This window comes from Lactuca sativa, chromosome 4, assembly GCF_002870075.4.
Source record: "Lactuca sativa cultivar Salinas chromosome 4, Lsat_Salinas_v11, whole genome shotgun sequence".
In the NCBI taxonomy this organism is placed as follows: Eukaryota; Viridiplantae; Streptophyta; class Magnoliopsida; order Asterales; family Asteraceae; genus Lactuca; species Lactuca sativa.
Window position 1 is genome coordinate 85,956,441 of NC_056626.2, and position 22,118 is coordinate 85,978,558.

A 22,118-nucleotide genomic window follows, 5' to 3' on the forward strand; every position below is an offset into this window, starting at 1 on the left:
AGGTAAGATGACGGCGAGATCAAAGCAAGAATCTACGAAATCGACGATGAATAGAAGAGAAGAGGGAAGAGACGGACGTGAGGATATATACTAGAAATTGGATTTTAAAACTGATATTTCTAAATTATACGGAGATTAATTGATTTATATATTTACTATACTTAATTAAATGTAAGATTACATGTTTACTCTTTTGAAATGGTTGACCTATATTTATTCATACAATAACACAATAATTACTTTAAATAACTGAATATATATATATATATATATATATATATATATATATATATATATATATATATATATATATATATATATATATATATATATATATATATATATATATATATATATATATATATGGATACAAGTCCCCATAAGTTAGGAACCAAAAGAGTTGGACTTAGAATACAGGAAACTTCATTTTGCGGGCTTCTTCTTTCTTCGTATAACGAGAATTTTTGGAGTTTCTTTTAATGGCGCTTTCATTGAGTTCTATGTCCTTCACAAGCTTCTTCGTTTTTTATATTATACAACAGTTATGTGGCGGTAGTTTGTATGCAAATGGATGTTATACGTCCATCATCAACTTTGGTGACTCCGTATCAGACACGGGTAACATTAAAGAACTGGCCTCTATATCCGACGTGACCCTTCCGGTTCTTCAGCCTCCTTACGGCGAAACCTTTTTTCATCAACCCACCGGTCGATGCTCCAATGGACGCCTCATCATCGATTTTCTCGGTAACTCTCTCTCTCTCTCTCTCTCTCTCTCTCTCTCTATATATATATATATATATATATATATATTATATATATATATATATATGTATATATATATATATATATATGTGTGTGTGTGTGTGTGAAAGTATTCAATGCCACTTATTATGGTTGAGCATTAGAATATGATGCTGCTAATAAGATACCCCTTAGACACCCTCTCATCACTTTTATAAAAAGTCAATCTATAATCAACTACTTGTAATCAGGTTGTCATTGTTCGATTAAATTTGACTAGTTTTGTTTAATTGACGATTCAGTTTAACTTTAGTGATTTATAGTTTGGGATAGCAGAATTATATATATATATATATATATATATATATATATATATATATATCGGAGGGTTCATACGAAATTACAAATATTTTACTAAACGCGGAGAACAAGGAAAATGTATGATATTGTGTCACATTAACTTTATATTTTGGATAAGAATTCATCCAAACTTTGAACTACATTATTATAATTGATGATACATAAGAAATTATTTTATATTAACAAAACATGTTTTTTTTACATTTTTATTATGAAAATTTGAATTTAAAAGTGATTAAGGATGTGAAGAAAAAAAAACAATTATTAATACTACTTTTAAATCAATATTATCATAACACCCTCAAATATAAACATATTATCTTTAATTTATTGCTAATAAATTTAATTTCTAAAGTACATGTGTTTTTTTTATAAGATAAAATCTGTTTCGTGTTTTCGCAAAATATTTATGTTTTCGCATCAACCTACTTTTATATATATATATATATATATATATATATATATATATATATATATATATATATATATATATATATATATATATATATATATATGATTAATCAGAATATGGTTGTTTTGGGACTTCGATCTTAACTCTTAGATCGATGTTTAATTCAAAATCAGAAAATTTCTTACTGATGTCTATGTTAGTGTAATTGCTCCTGACTAATTAAACCGAAAGTGTTTGTCGATGATATATATATATATATATATATATATATATATATATATATATATATATATATATATATATACACCCTAATAAATAAGAATGATTTTGCCAGATGTCCTTCTCTCATTCAATTTGTCACATGTCATTTTGTCATAATTTAGAGATATATTTATTTTCCACTTGTTATTTATTTCATTTTCCATTTCTAATATATTATTAATTAGTTTCCATAAATTAAACCTACCATAATGATATTAATTTCAATTTTAAATTTTAAATTTCAATTTCAATTTCAAATAAATTTACAGTTTAAACCTTTATGTTTAACATTTTTGTTATAATTAACCTGTTTACTATACGGGTCTGATAACTAAACAATAATTTTAATTTATTTATTTTTTGCATGTTTTTTTCCTCATAATTTTTATTTATTTCAAATTTCAAATTCAAATAAACTTCTCATTTAATCGTTTCTATTTAACATTTTGTTTTAATCAACCCGTATAATATACGGGTTTCACAACTAGTATATATATATATATATATATATATATATATATATATATATATATATATATGATTAATCAGAATATGGTTGTTTTGGGACTTCGATCTTAACTCTTAGATCGATGTTTAATTCAAAATCAGAAAATTTCTTACCGATGTCAATGTTAGTGTCATTGCTCCTGACTAATTAAACCGGAAGTGTTTGTCGATGAGATATATATATATATATATATATATATATATATATATATATATATATTATATATATATATATAGGTTCATGTGTGACGACCTAATTTTGTAAAACCGTAAGACGCAACCCTAGCAACACATTTTGTAAATAAAAAAAAATTAAATCGCAAAAAAATTGAAAATTTTTGAAAAAAAATTTTCAAACATTATTTTCGTCATTTATAGTTTCCAAAAAAATTAAAAAAAAAATACCTAAAGAAATTTTAAAAAAAATAAAACATATATATTTTTTACGTAATATAGTAGAATATTAAAATATGTTACATATCTGACAAATCTAGTATAATATTCTATCATTCTAAAAATCACAATAAAATATTACAGTCTAATATTCTATTATAATATTTCACGTATTTTTCAAAAAAAAAAAACGATAATTTTTTGTAGGTAATCAAAGTGTTGAAAATAATAAATAAAAAAACAATTATCAGATTTTTCCTTTTATTTTACATTTTAAAATTATTTTTAAATTTGGTTTAACGGTCTCACAAAATTAGCATGGTTTCAAATGAACATGAATCTCAATATATATATATATATATATATATATATATATATATATATATATATATATATATATATATATATATGTGTGTGTGTGTGTGTGTGTGTATGTATGTGTGTATGTGTGAGTGTGTGCATGTATATATCATTTTAACAAATGGTATGATCGAAAGAATTTTGTTATATTTCATTTCAAAAAACATGACTACAAATCTAAAAAATTTTTTGGAAAGAGATGACTAAAAATCTATGCACAAATTACATCTAATGAAAATTTTATGGGGAAAAAAATAGTATATATTTATTGTGAATATTTTTTTTCGTGTTGATTTCTGAAGCTGAGAGTCTCGGGTTGCCATTTCTACCACCGTTTTTGCACGATAAGGAGACTAACAATACGGAGTACATGGGACAAGGAGTTAACTATGCTGTGGGGGCTGCTACAGCATTGGATACATCATATTTTATAGAAAGAGGAATTTCTACTCCCATCTTAAGTACAGATTTGGGGCTACAATTGGCATGGTTTAAACAATCTTTATCTTCTATTTGCAGCAACATTTCGGGTAAACTAGTTTTATATATATATATATATATATATATATATATATATATATATATATATATATATATATATATATATATATAGATGAGTAAATTACTAAAATTGTCCCTATGGTTTGATTAAAATTGCACGTTTGGTCCCTAACTTTTAGTTTGCACTCCGATCGTCCCTATGGTTTGGTTAAATATGCACATTTGGTCCCTAACTTTATGTATGCAAGGGACGAAAAATTCAACAAAATCAAACCATAGGGACGATCCGAGTACAAAAGAAAACTTAGGGACCAAACGTGTAATTTTAACCAAACCATAGGAACGATTTCAGTAATTTACTCTCTCTCTCTCTGTCTCTCTGTCTCTCTCTCTCTCTCTCTCTCTCTCTCTCTCTATATATATATATATATATATATATATATATATATATATATATATATATATATATATATATATATATATATATATATATATATATATAACCCGTGGGAACCACGGTGACAAAATTAATTAAACTTTCATGGTGAAAACTCAAAAATATTGTTCAGTTATTTTAAATAAATTATTAATTAAAATGAATTTTTTTTAGTTATATAAAATTATAATCATTAATTTGAATAAATATGTGAAATTATATCATCTTATAATTTTTATTAATTTTATTTTAAGTTTTATTCTAATGTTATTAATTTAATTTAATTAGAGTGAAAATTTAAAATTTAAAATTTGAAATTGAGAATCAATAGGTTGACAAGTGGCATGTATTAATTAGGAGGTTTAATGGGATGCCACTTGGCAAAAAAAGAATAAAATATGTATTAATTAGGAAGCATAATAGGATGACACATGTCAAAAAGAGATTAAAACTATTCTTTTATTAAAATAGGGATATATATATATATATATATATATATATATATATATATATATATATATATATATATATATATATATATATATATATATGTGTGTGTGTGTTTTAACGAGAAATAAAATTAGTGTGTAAATGTAAGAATAAATATGGACCAATCATTTGTATTTTTCAAATTTAGTTAATACAATAATTAAAATAATTAACTAGTCATCTACAATTAACACGGAAGGGCAACTACCCATCTGTAGTTAATACGGAATGATAGATTAGTCAAAGTGATAATCACGATTTATGTTAACAGTCCTCTTTAATAACTATAATTATGAAATGTTTTATTCATTTAGATTTGATAAATTTTCTAAACAAAACTCAATATTATAAATATTTGAATATACACTGGAACTCTTAAGCATCAGAATTATCGTATGTATTTTTTCAACATACACAATATTATTGCAACATATATAATGTTGTTACAATCACACAAGATTAAGTAAACATATAATATTCACATATATATATATATATATATATATATATATATATATATATATATATATATATATATATATATATATATATATATATACTAACTTCCACGTATTTGGGCAAAAAGGATAAATTTTGGACCAAATCTATCTAGGATACACTAACTTCCACGTATTCTTTTTCGCAATGCATTGAAGGTCACATTTTCTTTATGATTTCATAAAAAAAACTAACGAGTAAACATTATCAAAATATTAATTAGGGAAAACTGCAATAAAGTCCCTACATATTGACCTCATAATCGATTTAGTCATTATATATTCTTTTTTATTCAATTAAGTCCCAAATACCGATAATCGTACTCAATTTAACCCTTTAACCCAGTCAACAGGTCATCCAACTTTCAAAAATTACATTTTTGGCCCAGATTTCAAAATTTTATTACAAATTTGGTCCAAAATTTACACTTTTGGCCCATATTATAAATTTTTTTTACAAATTTGCTCAAAAATTTATCCTTTTTGCCCAAATTTTAGAATTTTATTATGAATTCATTCTAACTTTAGTTTTTTTACAACTTTTTTTTTCAAAAATTTGTTTCTAATATGTTTTTTCTTTATAAACTCATATTTATACAAAAAAAACATATTTTCACATAAAAATCTTATTTTTTTATATAAAAACTTTTTTTAAAAGTTTTTTATATGAAATTTCGACTTAAAAAAATGGTTTGGATTATTTGTGTGATTTCTATTAAAAAATCAATTAAGAAATTAAAAATAACCTTAAATTATACTATAAAGTTATAGTTTGTCAAAAACTAGTTATACTCATTTTAATATTATTTATTTGTTCTTTAATCACATTTATAGGAAAAATAATGTCAGTTTTTAATTGTAGTTCATAGAAAAAAAAACCATTTTATTAAAAAATTTTGACATCATGTTTTTGAGTTGGTTGTGATACTTTCCTTGTGAAGCTCAACTCAAGCATGTTTCAGGTGTTTGAGTAATTTTTTTTAACCAAACTCATGTGTAAATTCTTTAGAACTTTAGTTGAAGTATTCTATTGTGTTATTGATAGTTATAATTTTTTATATATTTATGTTGCTATTGTATTTTTGCTCATTTCTCACTCTCCTAAAAACATGTTTATCGATAATAAATTGCAACCGGTATTCTGTATAACAGACATTAAAAAATATAGGAAATATAAGATTATAAATAATCAAAGTAAGAAGAGGTTGACTGGCAATAAAAAATCACAACCTAGATCGGACATGTGTCATGAATGGATATGTTTTATTTAGATAATATATTTATTAAAATTTATAAAAAACATATCAAAGTTATGATTTTAACTTTTTTCTTTAAAAAATTCTTACAAATAAAATATAATATTATTATATTATATATTTTAAACTTTCATATATAATGTAACTAGTTTAAACTTTCATATAAATGTGATTAAAGAACAAATAATCCAAATTTGTTTTTATAAATTAGGCTTACTTTTAATTTCTTAATTGATTTTTTAAGAGATATCACACAAATAATCCAAACCTATTTTTATAACTAGATATTTTATATAAAAAAAACTTTTTATAAAAGGTTTTTATATAGAAAAAATAAGATTTTTATGTGAAAATATGTTTTTTTTGTATAAATATGAGTTTAAAAGAAAAAACATATTAGAAACAAAATTCTAAGAAAAAAAAGTTGTAAAAAAACTAAATTTATGATGAATTCATAATAAAGTTCTAAAATTTGGGCAAAAAGGGTAAATTTTGGACCAAATCTGTAAAAAAAAATTTAAAATCTAGGCCAAAAGTGTAAGTTTTGGACCAAATTTATAATAAATTTTGAAATCTGGGCGAAAAATATAATTTTTGAAAGTTAGATGACCTGTTGACCTGGTCAAAGGGTTAAATTGAATACGATTACCGATATTTAGGACTTAATTGAATAAAAAAAATATATGAAGACTAAATCGATTATGAGGTCAATATGCATGCACTTTATTGTAGTTTTCCCTATTAATTATTATTGAAGAAAAAAATTCACATTTAAATTGTCATTTAAACTGTCAAATACCTAATTTTATTGAAAATTGTAAAAAGTTTTAAAAATTGTCAAAAACGTAATGTTATAGAAGAAAAGAGAGACCCTCATGGCATTGACAAAAAAATGCTCGGTTTCTTCGTGAATTGCGGATAAAACGATGACGACTCGGTTATCCTTTTCTTTTATATGTAGAGAATAGAGAAATGATACACTAAACTTTACTTTTTACAAATTATTATACAAAATAAGTATTTTTTTGTCATTTTTATAAAAATATATACTTAAAATATTGAGTTGTCACAAGCTTAAATGCATAAAAACAAACAAGTTAAAAAGTTAAAAAATGGATTTGTAACAAATTGGAATAAAAGACTAATTTGTGAAAACAGAAAAATAGTAAAAAAAAAAAGAGATAAAAAAAATACATAAGAGGACATTGGTGGAAAATTATAAAAACATTAAAAAGAAAATTGTACAAAAAATAGTTTGTTGGATAAATTTGACATTAATTTAAGTTTAATCGTCAAATTTGTAATAAAAAAAATTAAAAATTAAAATTTAAAAAAAAAAAAGAAAAGAAAAGAAAAAGAAAGTGAGTAAATATGTAAAATTATAGAACTTCATCATGTTACAAGTTTAACGTTGCCAGAGAAATGGTCGAAAGCCAAAGTAACTTCTAATTACCTGTCATAACTTTACTTTTTGAATATATTAGATATGTTTAGTGGTTAAAAGTGTACAAACAATAACCATATGGGAACAAAAATCAGACTTGGTTAATTACTTTTATAAGTAATTTTTCTGGTTTTGCATATGTCTAAAACAAGTAGCACTAATTAAGAAGTTACTTATGGCCGAAAATCTATGATAAAATTTTAATATTTTGGACAAGTCTACGGTTTAATTTCGAAATTTATTCGTTGAATAAAAAATTCCGATTATCTAATTTTATACGATAATCTGTCATTTTCTATTAAAAAAGTAAAATAAGTCTTGTTTCGTTAATTTGAGCAAAATATAAAACAATCGGGGTTTTCAATTCAAAAAATAAATGTTAGGATTAAACCGTAAACTGATCCAAAATATAATGACTTTATTGGAAATTTTTCTATTTATATCATACAAAATACATTAGTTAGTGCAATTTTGTGATTCAAATGGGCACCATTTAGTGAGTTTTCATAAAGATTTGTCGATTATAATTATTGGCAGATTGTAGAAACTTAGTTGGACGTTCTTTGATCATGATGGGGGAGATTGGTGGAGGCGATTACAACAATATAGTAATGGATGCAAGACCAATCAAAGAAATTGAATCAAGCATTCCTCTTGTTATTGATTCCATCATCTCAGCAGTCATTGTAAGAAGCTACTCAAATTATACATACAGACTACATACGATTTTAAATTACTAATGGTAATACCACCATCTCATATTGGCTTGACAATATATAGTTTCAAATATAGGAATTGATTGATTTGGGGGCTCAAACACTGGTTGTTCCAGGAATCTTTCCACTTGGATGTTCTTCTTCATTTTTATCATTACGTGGTTCCGAAAACGAAGAGTATGATAATACAACTGGTTGCCTCGTCCGGTTTAATAAAATTGTCGAATACCACAACCAACTGTTGCAAACAAAATTAAATCACCTTCAAGAGCTTCATCCTAATGTCATCATCATCTATGCTGACTACTATAATGCCGCCATGCAAATTTTCCGTTCTCCTTATAAATTTGGTATGTACATATAACATATATGAATCGAATAAAAAAAGATCGGTTCTCTATTGTCGATCATCATTGCATTACTAGAAAGTTGGATAAGTTTCTACGGATAATACCCACGAACTTTTTTTATTGGAAAATACATATAGAATAGCGACATACTACCCACAAAATAAAGTTGTCCTAATTTAATAACAGATTTTATGTTTGTGTATATATATATATATATATATATATATATATATATATATATATATATATATATATATATATATATATATATATATATATATATATATATATATATATATATATATATATATATATATATATATATTAATTAGTATAGGAATTCAACTTTTATGCAGGATTTACAGACGGAGCTCTAAAAGCCTGTTGTGGAAGTGGAGGTCTATATAACTACAACAAATCTGAACCATGTGGAAGTACATTTGCAACTGTGTGTGATGACCCAAATATGTATGTTGACTGGGATGGATTACACTATACCGAGAGGGCATATAGAATAATTTTCAAGAGTTTATTTCAAGGGCCGTATACTACACCCCAATTTAGTTCCTTGTGTCCAGTATCAACATCATAACTTGGAGTTGGTTATTTCAAGATAAGGAAATGCAACGTTGATATATTGGAGCTAAAATGTGATTTATAGATATTTCACAAAATTTACAGTTTATGTAATATATATATATATATATATATATATATATATATATATATATATATATATATATATATATATATATATAATAAAACAAATTACTGAGATATTATAAATAATGTTTATGAATTACAAATTTTCAAGACATTTTTTTAATATAACATTAGATGTCGTGTTGTTAACTTTAGTATATTTGTTTAAAATTAATATTGTTTATCCATCTTTTTTAACTCTTGACAATGCAACATAAAATTGTCTATGAATGAACACTGGTTGTCTAAAAAATAGCTTTAGTTTTGATATCGACTATTATTGACTCTTGCTTATTGTCATCACAACATATATTTTTCAGTTTCACCAAATGTAGGAGAAACTTAAAGAAGCATTCACAATGTCTTGTTTACTTCCATTAGGAACAACATGTAGAATTTGTCTGAAATCGCCTCCAAAAACAATTGTTTGTCCTTCAAACGACAATTTTGAGTTGCTGCAAATATCACTAATAATTATATCACTCAAAGAAAGATCAAAGGCTTCAAATGCATGCTTATGAATCATAGGCGTCTCATCCCATATAATAAATGATGTTTTTTTAACAATTCAGCAACATCATTGTCCGGTGTTATAGAACAAAAAGAATCTTCTATAAGATTTAGAGGAATTATAAAGCATGAGTGTGTTGTCCTACCTTCTGTTACCAATAATAATAACAGTGGAGCAATACCACTTGAAGCAACATTTAAAACAATTTCACATTTGGATGTTATAACTAAAGATAATGTTGTCCATCAAAATCATCCCAATTACGTAGATTTGTTGAGGGTTATTCTGACATTTGTTTCCAGAGACAGATTATTCGAACCTTATTGGTGTAGTCATTTTTGGTAATTTGTAGTCTCAGCCAAAAGATAACAAAGATAAAACAGTAAAAATGCCTTTTTGTAAAAGGCGACAAAAATGCTCGTGCATTGTTTCTTTATGAAATTAAACTTGATACATAAACAGGGTTACATAGCTAGACACTAAGAAAACAGCTTATAATGATACACATAATAACGTTAAAGAAAATTATACTCCCCTACACCGTTTCTTTATGAAATTAAGGTTGCTCGGATTTTCAATAAACGCTTTCAAAAGACAACACATGTACTTGTACTTGCTTCGTCGGAGTAGCAAACGTAGCACATCGGGGATCCCTCACTTAGAATATTGGGTCGAGTCGTTCATGTTAGTAATAAATGAGGTACTTACTGTTGGATTAGGTGTCTAAGCCCATAACTATTTTTGGTGTGTACTAGGTTTGATTATGAGCATGGTCCTTCTGAGTTGCCTTCACCATTACAAATGATAGGATGAACTATAGAGAAAGAGGTTGGTAAATGATTATTGAATAAATATGGTCTCACAATCATTTTTATAAAATTCATCTTTAGTTTTTATAAAAATCATCTTTAGTTTTTACAAGGTTCAGTTGTATTATGTCTTATAAATTAAGGGTAATGTCAAAGACTTAATTTTTATTTTTCTTGATTGCATTTTCATAATTTTTATTATTATAAGATAATATTATAAGGTTCATAATTATTTTTATAAAAACATTAAGGTTAAAGTTTATAACTATTAGTTTTTATGGCTTTTAGGGTTTTTTGGAGTTTAATAAATCTTTGGATATCAAATGAACTGAATCTTTAAGACTTCAAATTATTTTATGGTATTTTATCTCTTTTATAGTTATAAATAATGTTTGTAACTTATTTTATCGGTTTATTGGCATTCTATGTAGTGGTTTCGAGATTCAAGCGAAATTGAGAAATCAAGTATACTAGTCCTACTCTATAACTTTGACTTAAGTTCCATGAGACTCCGACCTAATTTCTAGTACTAGGTCAAATGCATAATTTGTGTATATGATTCATGAAAAGGTGTTCGAGTCAAAGAGTGACCCGAATATGGATAGTCTCTATAGTTAAGTAATTGTAGAATTCACATAGCCATGTGAAATCTGAGTACACTATCCTTCGATTCGACTTGTTTCCAAGTTTCTAGTAGGTTATAACTTAGCTTCTAGTTACTAAGTCTAGTATGTGTCGTGCCTATACGTGCAACAGGATGTAAATAGAAAAGTTAACAGATAAAATAAGTCTTTGCTGATGAAGACATTGCGGATGTGGAAGTTGATTGCGGTTGAGAACTCCATTTCGGTTGAGGACATAACTTCAGATTGATAAGTTTAAGAGGGTCACTTTCTAGGTTCAACAATTCCCCCCTAAGTGACCTCTTCAACTTTTTCTTCATTTTTTGATCTTCAGGAATTTGATGAGAAGCCACCAGAACTTCATGAATTCTCCGAGCCATAGGATTCTCCTAGAGATTTCAAACTTAACTTTTGTGGTAGTGTGTTTTGATCTCTGGACTATGGTTTAAGTAATCTCCAACTGCTATCGAGTCAAATGATGCATGGAAGTCATTGGAATGAAGTATTTGGTCTCATTGTCTGATCGCTTAACAATAACTCCAGGATCTAGGAAGTTTGTTGCTCATAAGGATCTTCTTGAAAACCTTCAGTAAGCACCGGAGCAGGATCAAGAGCTGGGAGATTGAACTTCTGAGAAAGAGCTAGGTGAATGTCCACATCGATATTTTCAAAATCACACACATTTTCCTTGAGATACGTACATGCTCTTTCGTATGTAATCTTCATCTTCGGATATTTTTCAAACTTGATCTGAAACACCCTTGCAATTAGAAATACTTCCTTTGGATTCGTACAAGGGAAGTCTGATTGGGTTCGGATGTAGTCTGAATTTCTTCTAGTCACTGTATATTGGATGAAGTCTAATTTCATGAACTTTCTTAGCTTGTTGCTCTTGACTGTGGAAGGTCTGTCATTAGACCAGATGCTCTCAAATGTAGATCCATGCTTGGCATGAAATCTGTTAAGACTTACGAATTCAAGTGCTAGCCTTTGATCATCAGGGAGGTTGCGGTCAAATGGTTCAAAAACTATGAAGAACTTCACATCGGGGGAGATAGGAATGTCCCAATAGCCGTCTGAGGGAGGTTCCGCAAAGGTCAAAATAGGCCTATAGTCTTCACCGAGAAGTCTGCGGGTTGGATTAACCTAAGAATTGATGAGGGTTTCATCCATGGTGATGTCAAAGCCATGTTCTCTCCATATCAACTCAATAAATTTGGCTGATTTCCAATCTTCTTTCTTCTGTCGGGTAGCAGGTGAGTCGTTGGAGTGTTCAGATGACATGGTTGGTGCTAGATTTTTGAATTGTAAGGGAGTCTCTGGACGCGGAGAAGACTGATGTTGATATTCTTGTAGAACTTGTTGTTGCAGAGGAGACTGATGTGGAGAATGAATTGGACTTCGAGTAAGAGAGTACGCATGAGTTTTCTTTTGAGAAGGTTGAGGTGATGGTTGCGGTGTGAACCTTTTGTTGGATGATTGGTTGCTGGTGACATGGGCCAACTCGGATAGGAGAATTCAGATGCTGATGCGGATGTGAATGTTGATGAGACATGGGATCTGAGTCTTGACCTTCACTTCCCCTTTTTGAGGAATGAACTTCTTGTTTCTCCTCAAACTTTTGTTTAAGACCGTCTATTTTGGAGAAGACATCGTTAAACTATGACTTGAGTGCGTCACTTAACTGCTGATTGTTGGGGATTGTGGTGTTGAAAAGGAGTTTGTGAATCTCCTTTGTGAGCTTTAGAATTTCCTGACCATGAGAGCTTGTGGACAAAGAGCGCCTTAAATTGTTTATGGTGGCCTAGAGGACCATAATTGTTCATTCATAGGCATTTTGAGTTTCCTCGACAAGCTTCTTGGATTGAATAGCCTGATCCGCAATGGTGGTTTTGAGGTCATTTTTTATTGCGGACACCTCTTGAATCAGACGTTCTATGGTAGCCATGAAGTCCTTGTGATCTACAATTCTGTTATTATCAGGGGATCTAATACCCATTTCAAACTTGAGAGAAATCCTCTCAGCATCCATTCTTTCATGCACTTCCAATCGTTCGACACGTGCCATTAGAGATTGCGGTCTGGGCAGATCATCAGGTTGCGGTTGGCTATGTTGGGTTTTGACCATTCTAACACACCTAAGTGTACATGCAACCCTAAATACCTTGGATCTATGTTTTCTCTATTATACATGCAAATATGAACATCCAAGGTATTATCCTAATCTAGCATACAAAACAATGGATATAACAAGATAGAATACATACCTTTTTCATGTAGAAAGTCTTCATGAAGCTTGAGTGCCAAGTGCCTCAAGTGTGACACCTCAAATGGTTCACACAACACCAAATACACTTGGAATAACTTGAGAGAAATCTACACATCATGAAATCGGCTAGCCCTTATATTACACACACTAGTGGCCGATTTTCCCAAGAATATGATCTTTATATAGTGTTACAATTAGGGTAAACCCTTAATTGTCATGACTTTTCATTTCCTTGGATCCATGGGTTCAAATACACCATGGAGCATCCTATGGGTTTTAGCCCAACTTGATAATCCATGGAGCATTAGCCCACTATATAAGTATGGATTATTTGCACAATCAACCCATATATTTAATTAGTCTTCTTTTGATCACTTAATTAATCCTAGATTAATTCTTGATCAATACTAATTAAATAATCTTATTATTCTTATTATTAATATACTAGAACTTATAATATATTAATAACCATAAGTGTCTTATTTCTCTCATTATAGTCTATCCAAATGCATGATGCCATGCAACCCAAATGGACCATGTCGGGTCGGGTCAAGTCTTACCAATTATAGTTATGGACTTAGACATTAATCCAATAGTCTCCCACTTGGATAAGTCTAAAACTATTATTGCGTATGACTTCAAGAACCGATTGGCAATCGTAGCTCTCAAAAGCTTCTGTTGAACTCTGACCTTGTAGATGAACTCTGACCTTTGTCAATGACTTGTCCATTAGATAAGGGATCATATATTCCTCCATTCTAGATATCATATGGACTGAGACACGGATTATAATTATTCTCTCTGTCCATTTGTTGTTTCCCGATTTCCAATTTATGATGACTAACTAATTGAACAAATCAAATCAGTCCTGGCCCGGCCGAGCACTTCCATTTGTCATCATCAAATCATCGAGGGCCCCACAGATATCACTTTTATCCCAAAGGTAAAAGGAATGGATAAACTTCGACTCATATGGCTTGTTCTACTACTTGTTGAATCATACACAAAGACACGTTTTATAGCATCGAGTTAGCAATGCGTTTTCGAGCAATCAATGTACTATCAACTCATAGTAACGACTCATATCTCTAGGTTTGAAGAATATAAGATATTATCGTCTCATGATCACTCGTGATAAAATCCATGTAGTGATTCCAATGAGCGCGGGTTGAATCCAATACTCAGAACTTATGAGCACTCATGAGTGTTTTAGCCCTTTGTCCAACACCTTAGACCTCTACAAGCCAACCCATGACAGTCTTAATTCATATCTACTTCCAACATATGACCGACTGTGGATGGTTTGAATAACTTAGTCATCCAGAACAATGACCTATTTATTCTGGAAGTTAAAGCATGCAAAATGAAACACAATAATAATTGAATCTAATATGGTATCAAAACCTATGAACATAAATAAAACACCTTTTATTTATCACCATATGATTACACATTATTCATTGTATACTATTTCAGCTATCAACTTTATACTTGAATTTAAAACAATAGTTGTCCCATGCTCCAAGCATGTACACTATGTTTTCTAAACACTAGTCATGCCATACACCAAGTATGCATACTATGTTTGTCTATGATCCTTACTTTGTGAACTAGATCAATTGAACATAACTTCAATGATTCTCTTTTCACACTCCCAAATCCTTATTTCAAATGCAAGAATTCCAAATTCATGCCATTTACTGAAATCTGTTAGATTCTAAACTTATATGCATTGATCTTCTTCTAATGATTATGCATAAAGTCAGAAAGACTTGACAACAACCATTACAGAGCATTCCAAAGGAGATCAGCTCCTTGGAAACATCCTTCTTGCATTAAGTTTCCTAATATTAAACAGATTGAATAATTTCTAACCTTGAAACATTTCCATATTCCATTTTGACTATCACTTCTGAACAAGAGTTGCCTCCTTACAGATTATGTCAATATCATCCTTCCAGAATTATCACTATACTTCCAACTGTCCTTGAGCAACCAACCTTTGGTAAACCTTAGATTGTCCTTGACAATTGTTTAATCCTTTTTAGTCATATCCAATTCTAAACCTTTTCCCTTCTTAATTCCCCATGCATTTGGAAAATCTTAGAACGGATGAATATAGCACATGTAATCGATCCTATATCCGAAGCATATGGACACGATTCATGATGTCTCACATAAAGACTAAACCAGTCTTTTGCTATAACATTTCCATTTCTATTTGCCAAGTTCTCATAATTCAGATTATGAAAAGGGATGTCGTAATCATAATCGAATTTTTGAACGCAAATAATGGACCTATATACAGAATTTCCTTATGTTGAGCCATTCCAACATGAAATTCATATATATATATATATATATATATATATATATATATATATATATATATATATATATCCTTGACTAAATACGATTAAAACCTCAATCTAAGCTTTTAGATTTGAGATGAAGTATAATTTCCTCTCCCTTAATTATAGCAAAACAACTCTTTCCCAGTTAAAACTTTTGTTTTCTATAATTAACATTGCTAACTTGCAACCTTTATCATAATTATCATGCTCCCACTAACATGATGATTATTAGCATAACACTTATGCTCCCACTAGCTTTGACATGTACTCAGAAATCAGCTGGACTTCTAGAAAATCAATACTTCATTGACTTTCTTACCAAAGTTCAGATTCCTGATACTAGATTGTTTTGATAAAACTTTATCAAAATCATACACCTTCCCTTAGATAGCTCATAGGTGTGTCTAAACAATTATGAAGAGGGACGCCATAATCATAATGGTTAGACCTTTTTGCCACTTCTCACAAGTCTAGGTTAGTGTGCCGGTTAACCACACACGCTCCACTAACGACTTTGAGATTGCAAATATCACAATTGCTATCTAACTAAAATCTACTTAGTGAAAGTGTTTCCTCACCATCATTTTCATGAATCGAAGAGAAACCTTATGACACTTAGATTTAATGGTGTATGTGTTCTTATCCATGTGGATTTTCAAAACCATAGTCACAAGACAAGGATAATGACAAATCCAAACTCATATGGATTGAACTCAATCTTAATTTCTTGCCACCTGGCAGCTCAAGGGCCTGCCATTGCTTCCAAGTTGTTTTGCAACCAATTGAGAACTCTAAGAACTCATATGCAAAGCCAACTTTTAACTGGAATGGGCACAAAATATATCAACACGATAGGTTATAAACCTTAAGTCGTGTGCTAGTGAAGAACTTCAGGTTTTATTCTTGATTAGTTCTTGAGACTTTTAGGACCTTTAAGACTCCCACTGTCCTCTTGACATATAAGACTCCCTTGTCAAACATCCAAGAGATAGTGCAGATTCTAATCAAGACAAACACTTCACACAATTGGCCTTAGTTGGTCTTTGTTTTATCCAATACATCACAACTTACCAATTTCAAATGTACAAGAGTAGAAAACTTTTACTCTTACATTTAACAAGTGTTTTAAACCTTCTTTAAGACATGTCACTCAAGTTACAATCTTGGAGTATGACTCTAAGAATTGTTTTTGGAACGAAGTATGAATCATCTTCTTGATTTAACCACTTCAACAATTCATAGTTCCTCTTATTAGCTATAAGAAAGCACTTAGAGGATGAATTGTGATAAGGTCTCTAAATCATTAAGATGATCATAAAAACTGATACTAAAGTACTCTCCCATCTTTTTAGATTTGAGAAACTTCTATCCTTCTGCCTAATTTGATTCTTCTTATTCGCTCTGCCTTACATTGGAACCTTTTCCAATGTCTCAGAATTACACTTAAGCTTGTAAGTATAACCATATTTACCGAGCTTAAGTAAATCATGACGAATAGTCTTATCAATCTTTTGTAGTGGACTTAATCAGCGCACAAGACTATGTACTCGATCCCTTAGTCCTTTACTTAACTCACACATCCATGTGAACAAGTAATTAGTCTTAATTTTCCAATACTTAAAAGTTCTCATTCATCATGCTATACACCTTGCATGATTCCAAGTCCCGGTCCAATTGAAACTTGGGTGATGAGAATCTTTCCTTATTTGGTAAATTTAGATATTACGACAAATGAAAGAATCAATTTCATATTTCCACTCTTGCTATTAATGGAATCATATAAGCAACAATTTTTCCTCAAATTCCATTATAAGGATATTTTAAAATAAATAAAATCAAAAATTTTCTTCTATTTTAAAACTTTGCGGAAAAACTTATCCTTACAATCCATATGAAAACTTGTTGTTATCTATTCCTAAGCAATATCTCATAACTCCTAAGAAGTAGCTCAAGAATCCGATCTTCAAACTACGCGATAGAAATCTATCTATGCGATCAGATTCAACATATTCTTTCTTTAAGTTTCTTCACTTTTCATTGATTCTTAAAACATCAACATGTGACCCAGTCACATCATGTATCAAGAATCTCAGAATAGAAACTTAGCAGAGTTAGATAGTTGACTTTACCTGAAGTAGAGTCAAACTTATTGACTTTAACATCCTTAGGTAAATTTGGCAGCTTCGCAACCAATGCCCCTTCCTTTGGCAATTTAACATATGGACGCTTTGGTAATGGAACACGGGACTATCACAGACTTAGCCTTTCTCTTTAGCATTTGGTCAACCGAGTTGACTATGGTCGATCCCTTTCCACTGGGAAGAGAGAGCTTTACTAGATATCCAATGTCACTATTGTACCTGTCCATAAAGTTTTGGGAAATTGATCTTAGCAAATAGATAAGATCATTAAGGGTCTTGTCATAGTCTGTTTCATAGGTGTTCCAAAAGAGCTCACTATGTGACTTAGAAAGTAGTTGAACCACCAACTTTCTCAAGACTTTGACACCCAACTCTCCCGTCTTGTCAATATGTGACTACATCTCCAAGATGTGATCACACCTAGACCTTGCCTTGCCAATAGGGCTTGAGTGACCTTGAACTTGTCAAGAACTTGTGGGCTAGGGAGAATAATTGGAGGAGGTGAAAGAAGTATGATTTCCAAAGGACATCATCTTCATTTAGGAAACCTTGTTTCAAGAGATTTGGGAAGATCACAGATGTCTAAACCAGACATCTTTTGGGAGATATTCAAGATAGTTGATCTAAAGTCCTTAATATGACACCCAATATGAAATATTAAGACTAGGACCCAACAAACTATTTTATAACTTAGAAGAGGGATGTCGTAATCCAAGCTATAAAATATTTGAAGGTAGGTGAATGACGATTCACCAATTTCCACCATGAAAAACAAAATAATAATTAGGTTTTTAATTGGATTTGAAACTCCTAGATCTGTTGAGATTCATTGAACTGTTCAATGGCATGTTTCAATCTCGAGTGTGCCCTTCAGGTTTTGTGAGTGGGATGCCGAGGATCACAAAACATGGTGTGAAGTAACCATGCAAATTACTTGGTACCCTTAAGTGTTTACCCCTCAATCGATGTGCCGGTTAACCACACACGCTCCATCGATACTATGATAAACATTAAGTTACCCTTTGCCTACCTTGTTAAATACGAGTTAGTGTGCCGGTTAACCACACACGCTCCACTAACTGACTTAAACAAAGTGCAAAGTGTAATTTCATGGATTAGCACCTTATTCACATTTTCCTAAGTAACTAAGATTGGGTATTATTAAGAGTTTAGTTACTTAGTATTTATCATTAATACTTTTAATGAAGGGAGAATTATGGTCCTTTTCCTACCCGTTCGGCTAACGACCCTCCACCAGTCAAGGAAGCGGTGAGTGAGAGTGGACACCCATTAAACTTCCATTTTATAGGCAGTAACCTTATACCCCCCTTATAGACCGGCTTTGTGAATGAGACCTACTAACGGTAAGACTGACTTTACTATTATACGTATATATATATATATATATATATATATATATATATATATATATATAAATATTATTAACTTATAATATTATAAAGTATAAGGGTTGAATTTTATCTTTTAAAATTCTAAGGGCTAACTTGGAATTAAAGTATTCATAAGAGAAAACTTTACAAATTCAAAAACTTGAGGGCAAGTTTTGAAACTATTCAAAACTAATTAATTCCATAACTTATGTGTTTAAAGTAGTTTTAATCCAAAAACTCTTCAAGTTCCATAACTTGAGGACAAGTTATGGAAGACTTTAAACTAATAAAAGAATTAACTTTTCTTTATTTTATAACTTATGGAATTAATTAAGGTTACACTTTTTATTTATTTATTATTTAATGAAGAGACTCTTGGTCCTCCATAACTTGAGGACAAATTATGGATTCATAAAACCATTTAATTAGAACTAGATTCTTCATTTTGTAACCTTTGCTAACTTTTATGAGTTTTATGAAACTTAAATGTGACTTTTCATATAACTTGAGGACAAGTTACAAAAACACATTTTAGAATCAACTCTTAGATTAATTTGGATTGAAAACAACTATTTCACTCAACTTTTCTATTAATCTAAGCAACTCATAAGAACAAGATAATTCAAATCAAACTTTTTCATGTAATTAGCCTAATCACTAAACTAATACAAAACATGAATCTATTGACAATTATCTTTGAAATTGGATTAGCATGAACATTACCACATCAAATACAAGTTTATAAATCCAAAAACATCTTAGGGTAATGTTCCTAGTCCAATTCCAGCCAAAAAAGTCGAATTTATGCTGTCTGGGGGTCCAACTCGTCGAGTGCACGAACCAACTCGGCGAGTTGGATGCATTTTGCCTTCGACTCGGCGAGTCTGCTGGGCAGACATCATGAAAACTCGATTTTTCAGCTACTTTTGCAAGTATAACAAAAAAACAAGCCTAGTCTCTGATACCACTGTTGGGTTTTGAGCATTTTAACACACCTAAGTGTACATGCAACCCTAAATACCTTGGATCTATGTTTTCTCTATTATACATGAAAATATGAACATCCAAGGTATTATCCTAATCTAGCATACAAAACAATGGATATAACAAGATAGAATACATACCTTTTTCATGTAGAAAGTCTTAATGAAGCTTGAGTGCCAAGTGCCTTAATTGTGACACCTCAAATGGTTCACACAACACCAAATACACTTGGAATAACTTGAGAGAAATCTACACATCATGAAATTGGCTAGCCCTTCTATTACACACACTAGTGGCCGATTTTCCCAAGAATATGATCTTTATATAGTGTTACAATTAGGGTAAACCCTTAATTGTCATGGCTTTCCATTTCCTTGGATCCATGGGTTCAAATACACCATGGAGCATCCATGAAGCATCCTATGGGTTTTAGCCAAACTTGATAATCCATTGAGCATTAGCCCACTATATAAGTATGGATTATTTGCACAATCAACACATATATTTAATTAGTCTTCTTTTGATCACTTAATTAATCCTAGATTAATTCTTGATCAATACTAATTAAATAATCTTATTATTCTTATTATTAATATACTCGAACTTATAATATATTAATAACCATAAGTGTCTTATTTCTCTCATTATAGTCTATCCAAATTCATGATGCCATGCAACCCAAATGGACCATGCCGGGTCTGGTTAAGTCTTACCAGTTATAGTTATGGACTTAGACATTAATCCAACATGCTATACTTCACTGCTGCCAGGATTTGACCAACTTCGGCTTGCAGGCTGAGGAATTCCATTATTTTCACAACCATTTTCTTCTTCTTCTTCTCTGCTTCGGCTTAGAAGTGGAATGCGAAGATCCACCAGAGTCTTCTTCAAAAATTATCATAAAAGCATCTAATTGTTCCGGTTGATTAACTTCATTCATTTCGAAATCATCAAGACTAAACACCGGTCCAGAGCTGATTTTGATTGCGGTGCCATCATCATTTGATTCATAAGCTTCAGCAGTAGGAGGGGGCTTGGATGGAACTGCACCACCTAGAATATTCTGAGCTTTTTGGATTGTTTCTGCCATGGTGGTCATCCAGTCTTGAACTTTTAAAAACGTATCAACAGTTTTGGCGCTGTTGATAGCATCAGCCCAATATTTTGCTATAGTTTGAATATCTTGTTCCTTCTAATGTTGTTGCTTGGTTTGCTGATCCTTTCTTGCTTTAAAGGCCCTACGAAAAGCTTCGTATTTTCTGATACCGGACTCAGAGGTGGGACGATCCAAAGTCCAAGTGTCATCAGAACAATAACCTTCAAATCATTGTATACGTACCGGGGTGTCCCTCGGGTTCGTGGATCCTTGCATGTTTGTGCTCAACATGCCTAAACCACTTGCCTGTAATGTAGGTAGAATAGGATTTCCTAGGCTTCCTTGGTCTCCTTAACCCGTAGTCAAGTTTGGCCTCGGCCTGGTTCCGGCAAGGGCTGAAGAAGTGCCCTCCGATTGGTTAGGTGTATCAAGTGTTTGGGTGATGGAAAGAAGGATGGAGGGCAACTCCCTTGGATCAAAGAAATGAAGGCGGGATGTCATGTAGATGTTAG

General features: G+C 30.3%; 1 protein-coding gene across 1 annotated transcript; it reads left to right on the top strand.

The window, feature by feature from the left end:
* Positions 1 to 364: 364 nt before the first annotated feature.
* LOC111889699 (GDSL esterase/lipase At1g28590) lies at positions 365 to 9,480 on the top strand. The gene is made up of 5 exons (XM_052770346.1): positions 365 to 747; positions 3,340 to 3,567; positions 8,198 to 8,346; positions 8,453 to 8,726; positions 9,083 to 9,480. Exons 1-5 carry the CDS (start codon positions 480 to 482, stop codon positions 9,316 to 9,318), a joined length of 1,155 nt encoding a protein of 384 aa, XP_052626306.1. The 5' UTR covers positions 365 to 479; the 3' UTR covers positions 9,319 to 9,480.
* Positions 9,481 to 22,118: the final 12,638 nt, after the last annotated feature.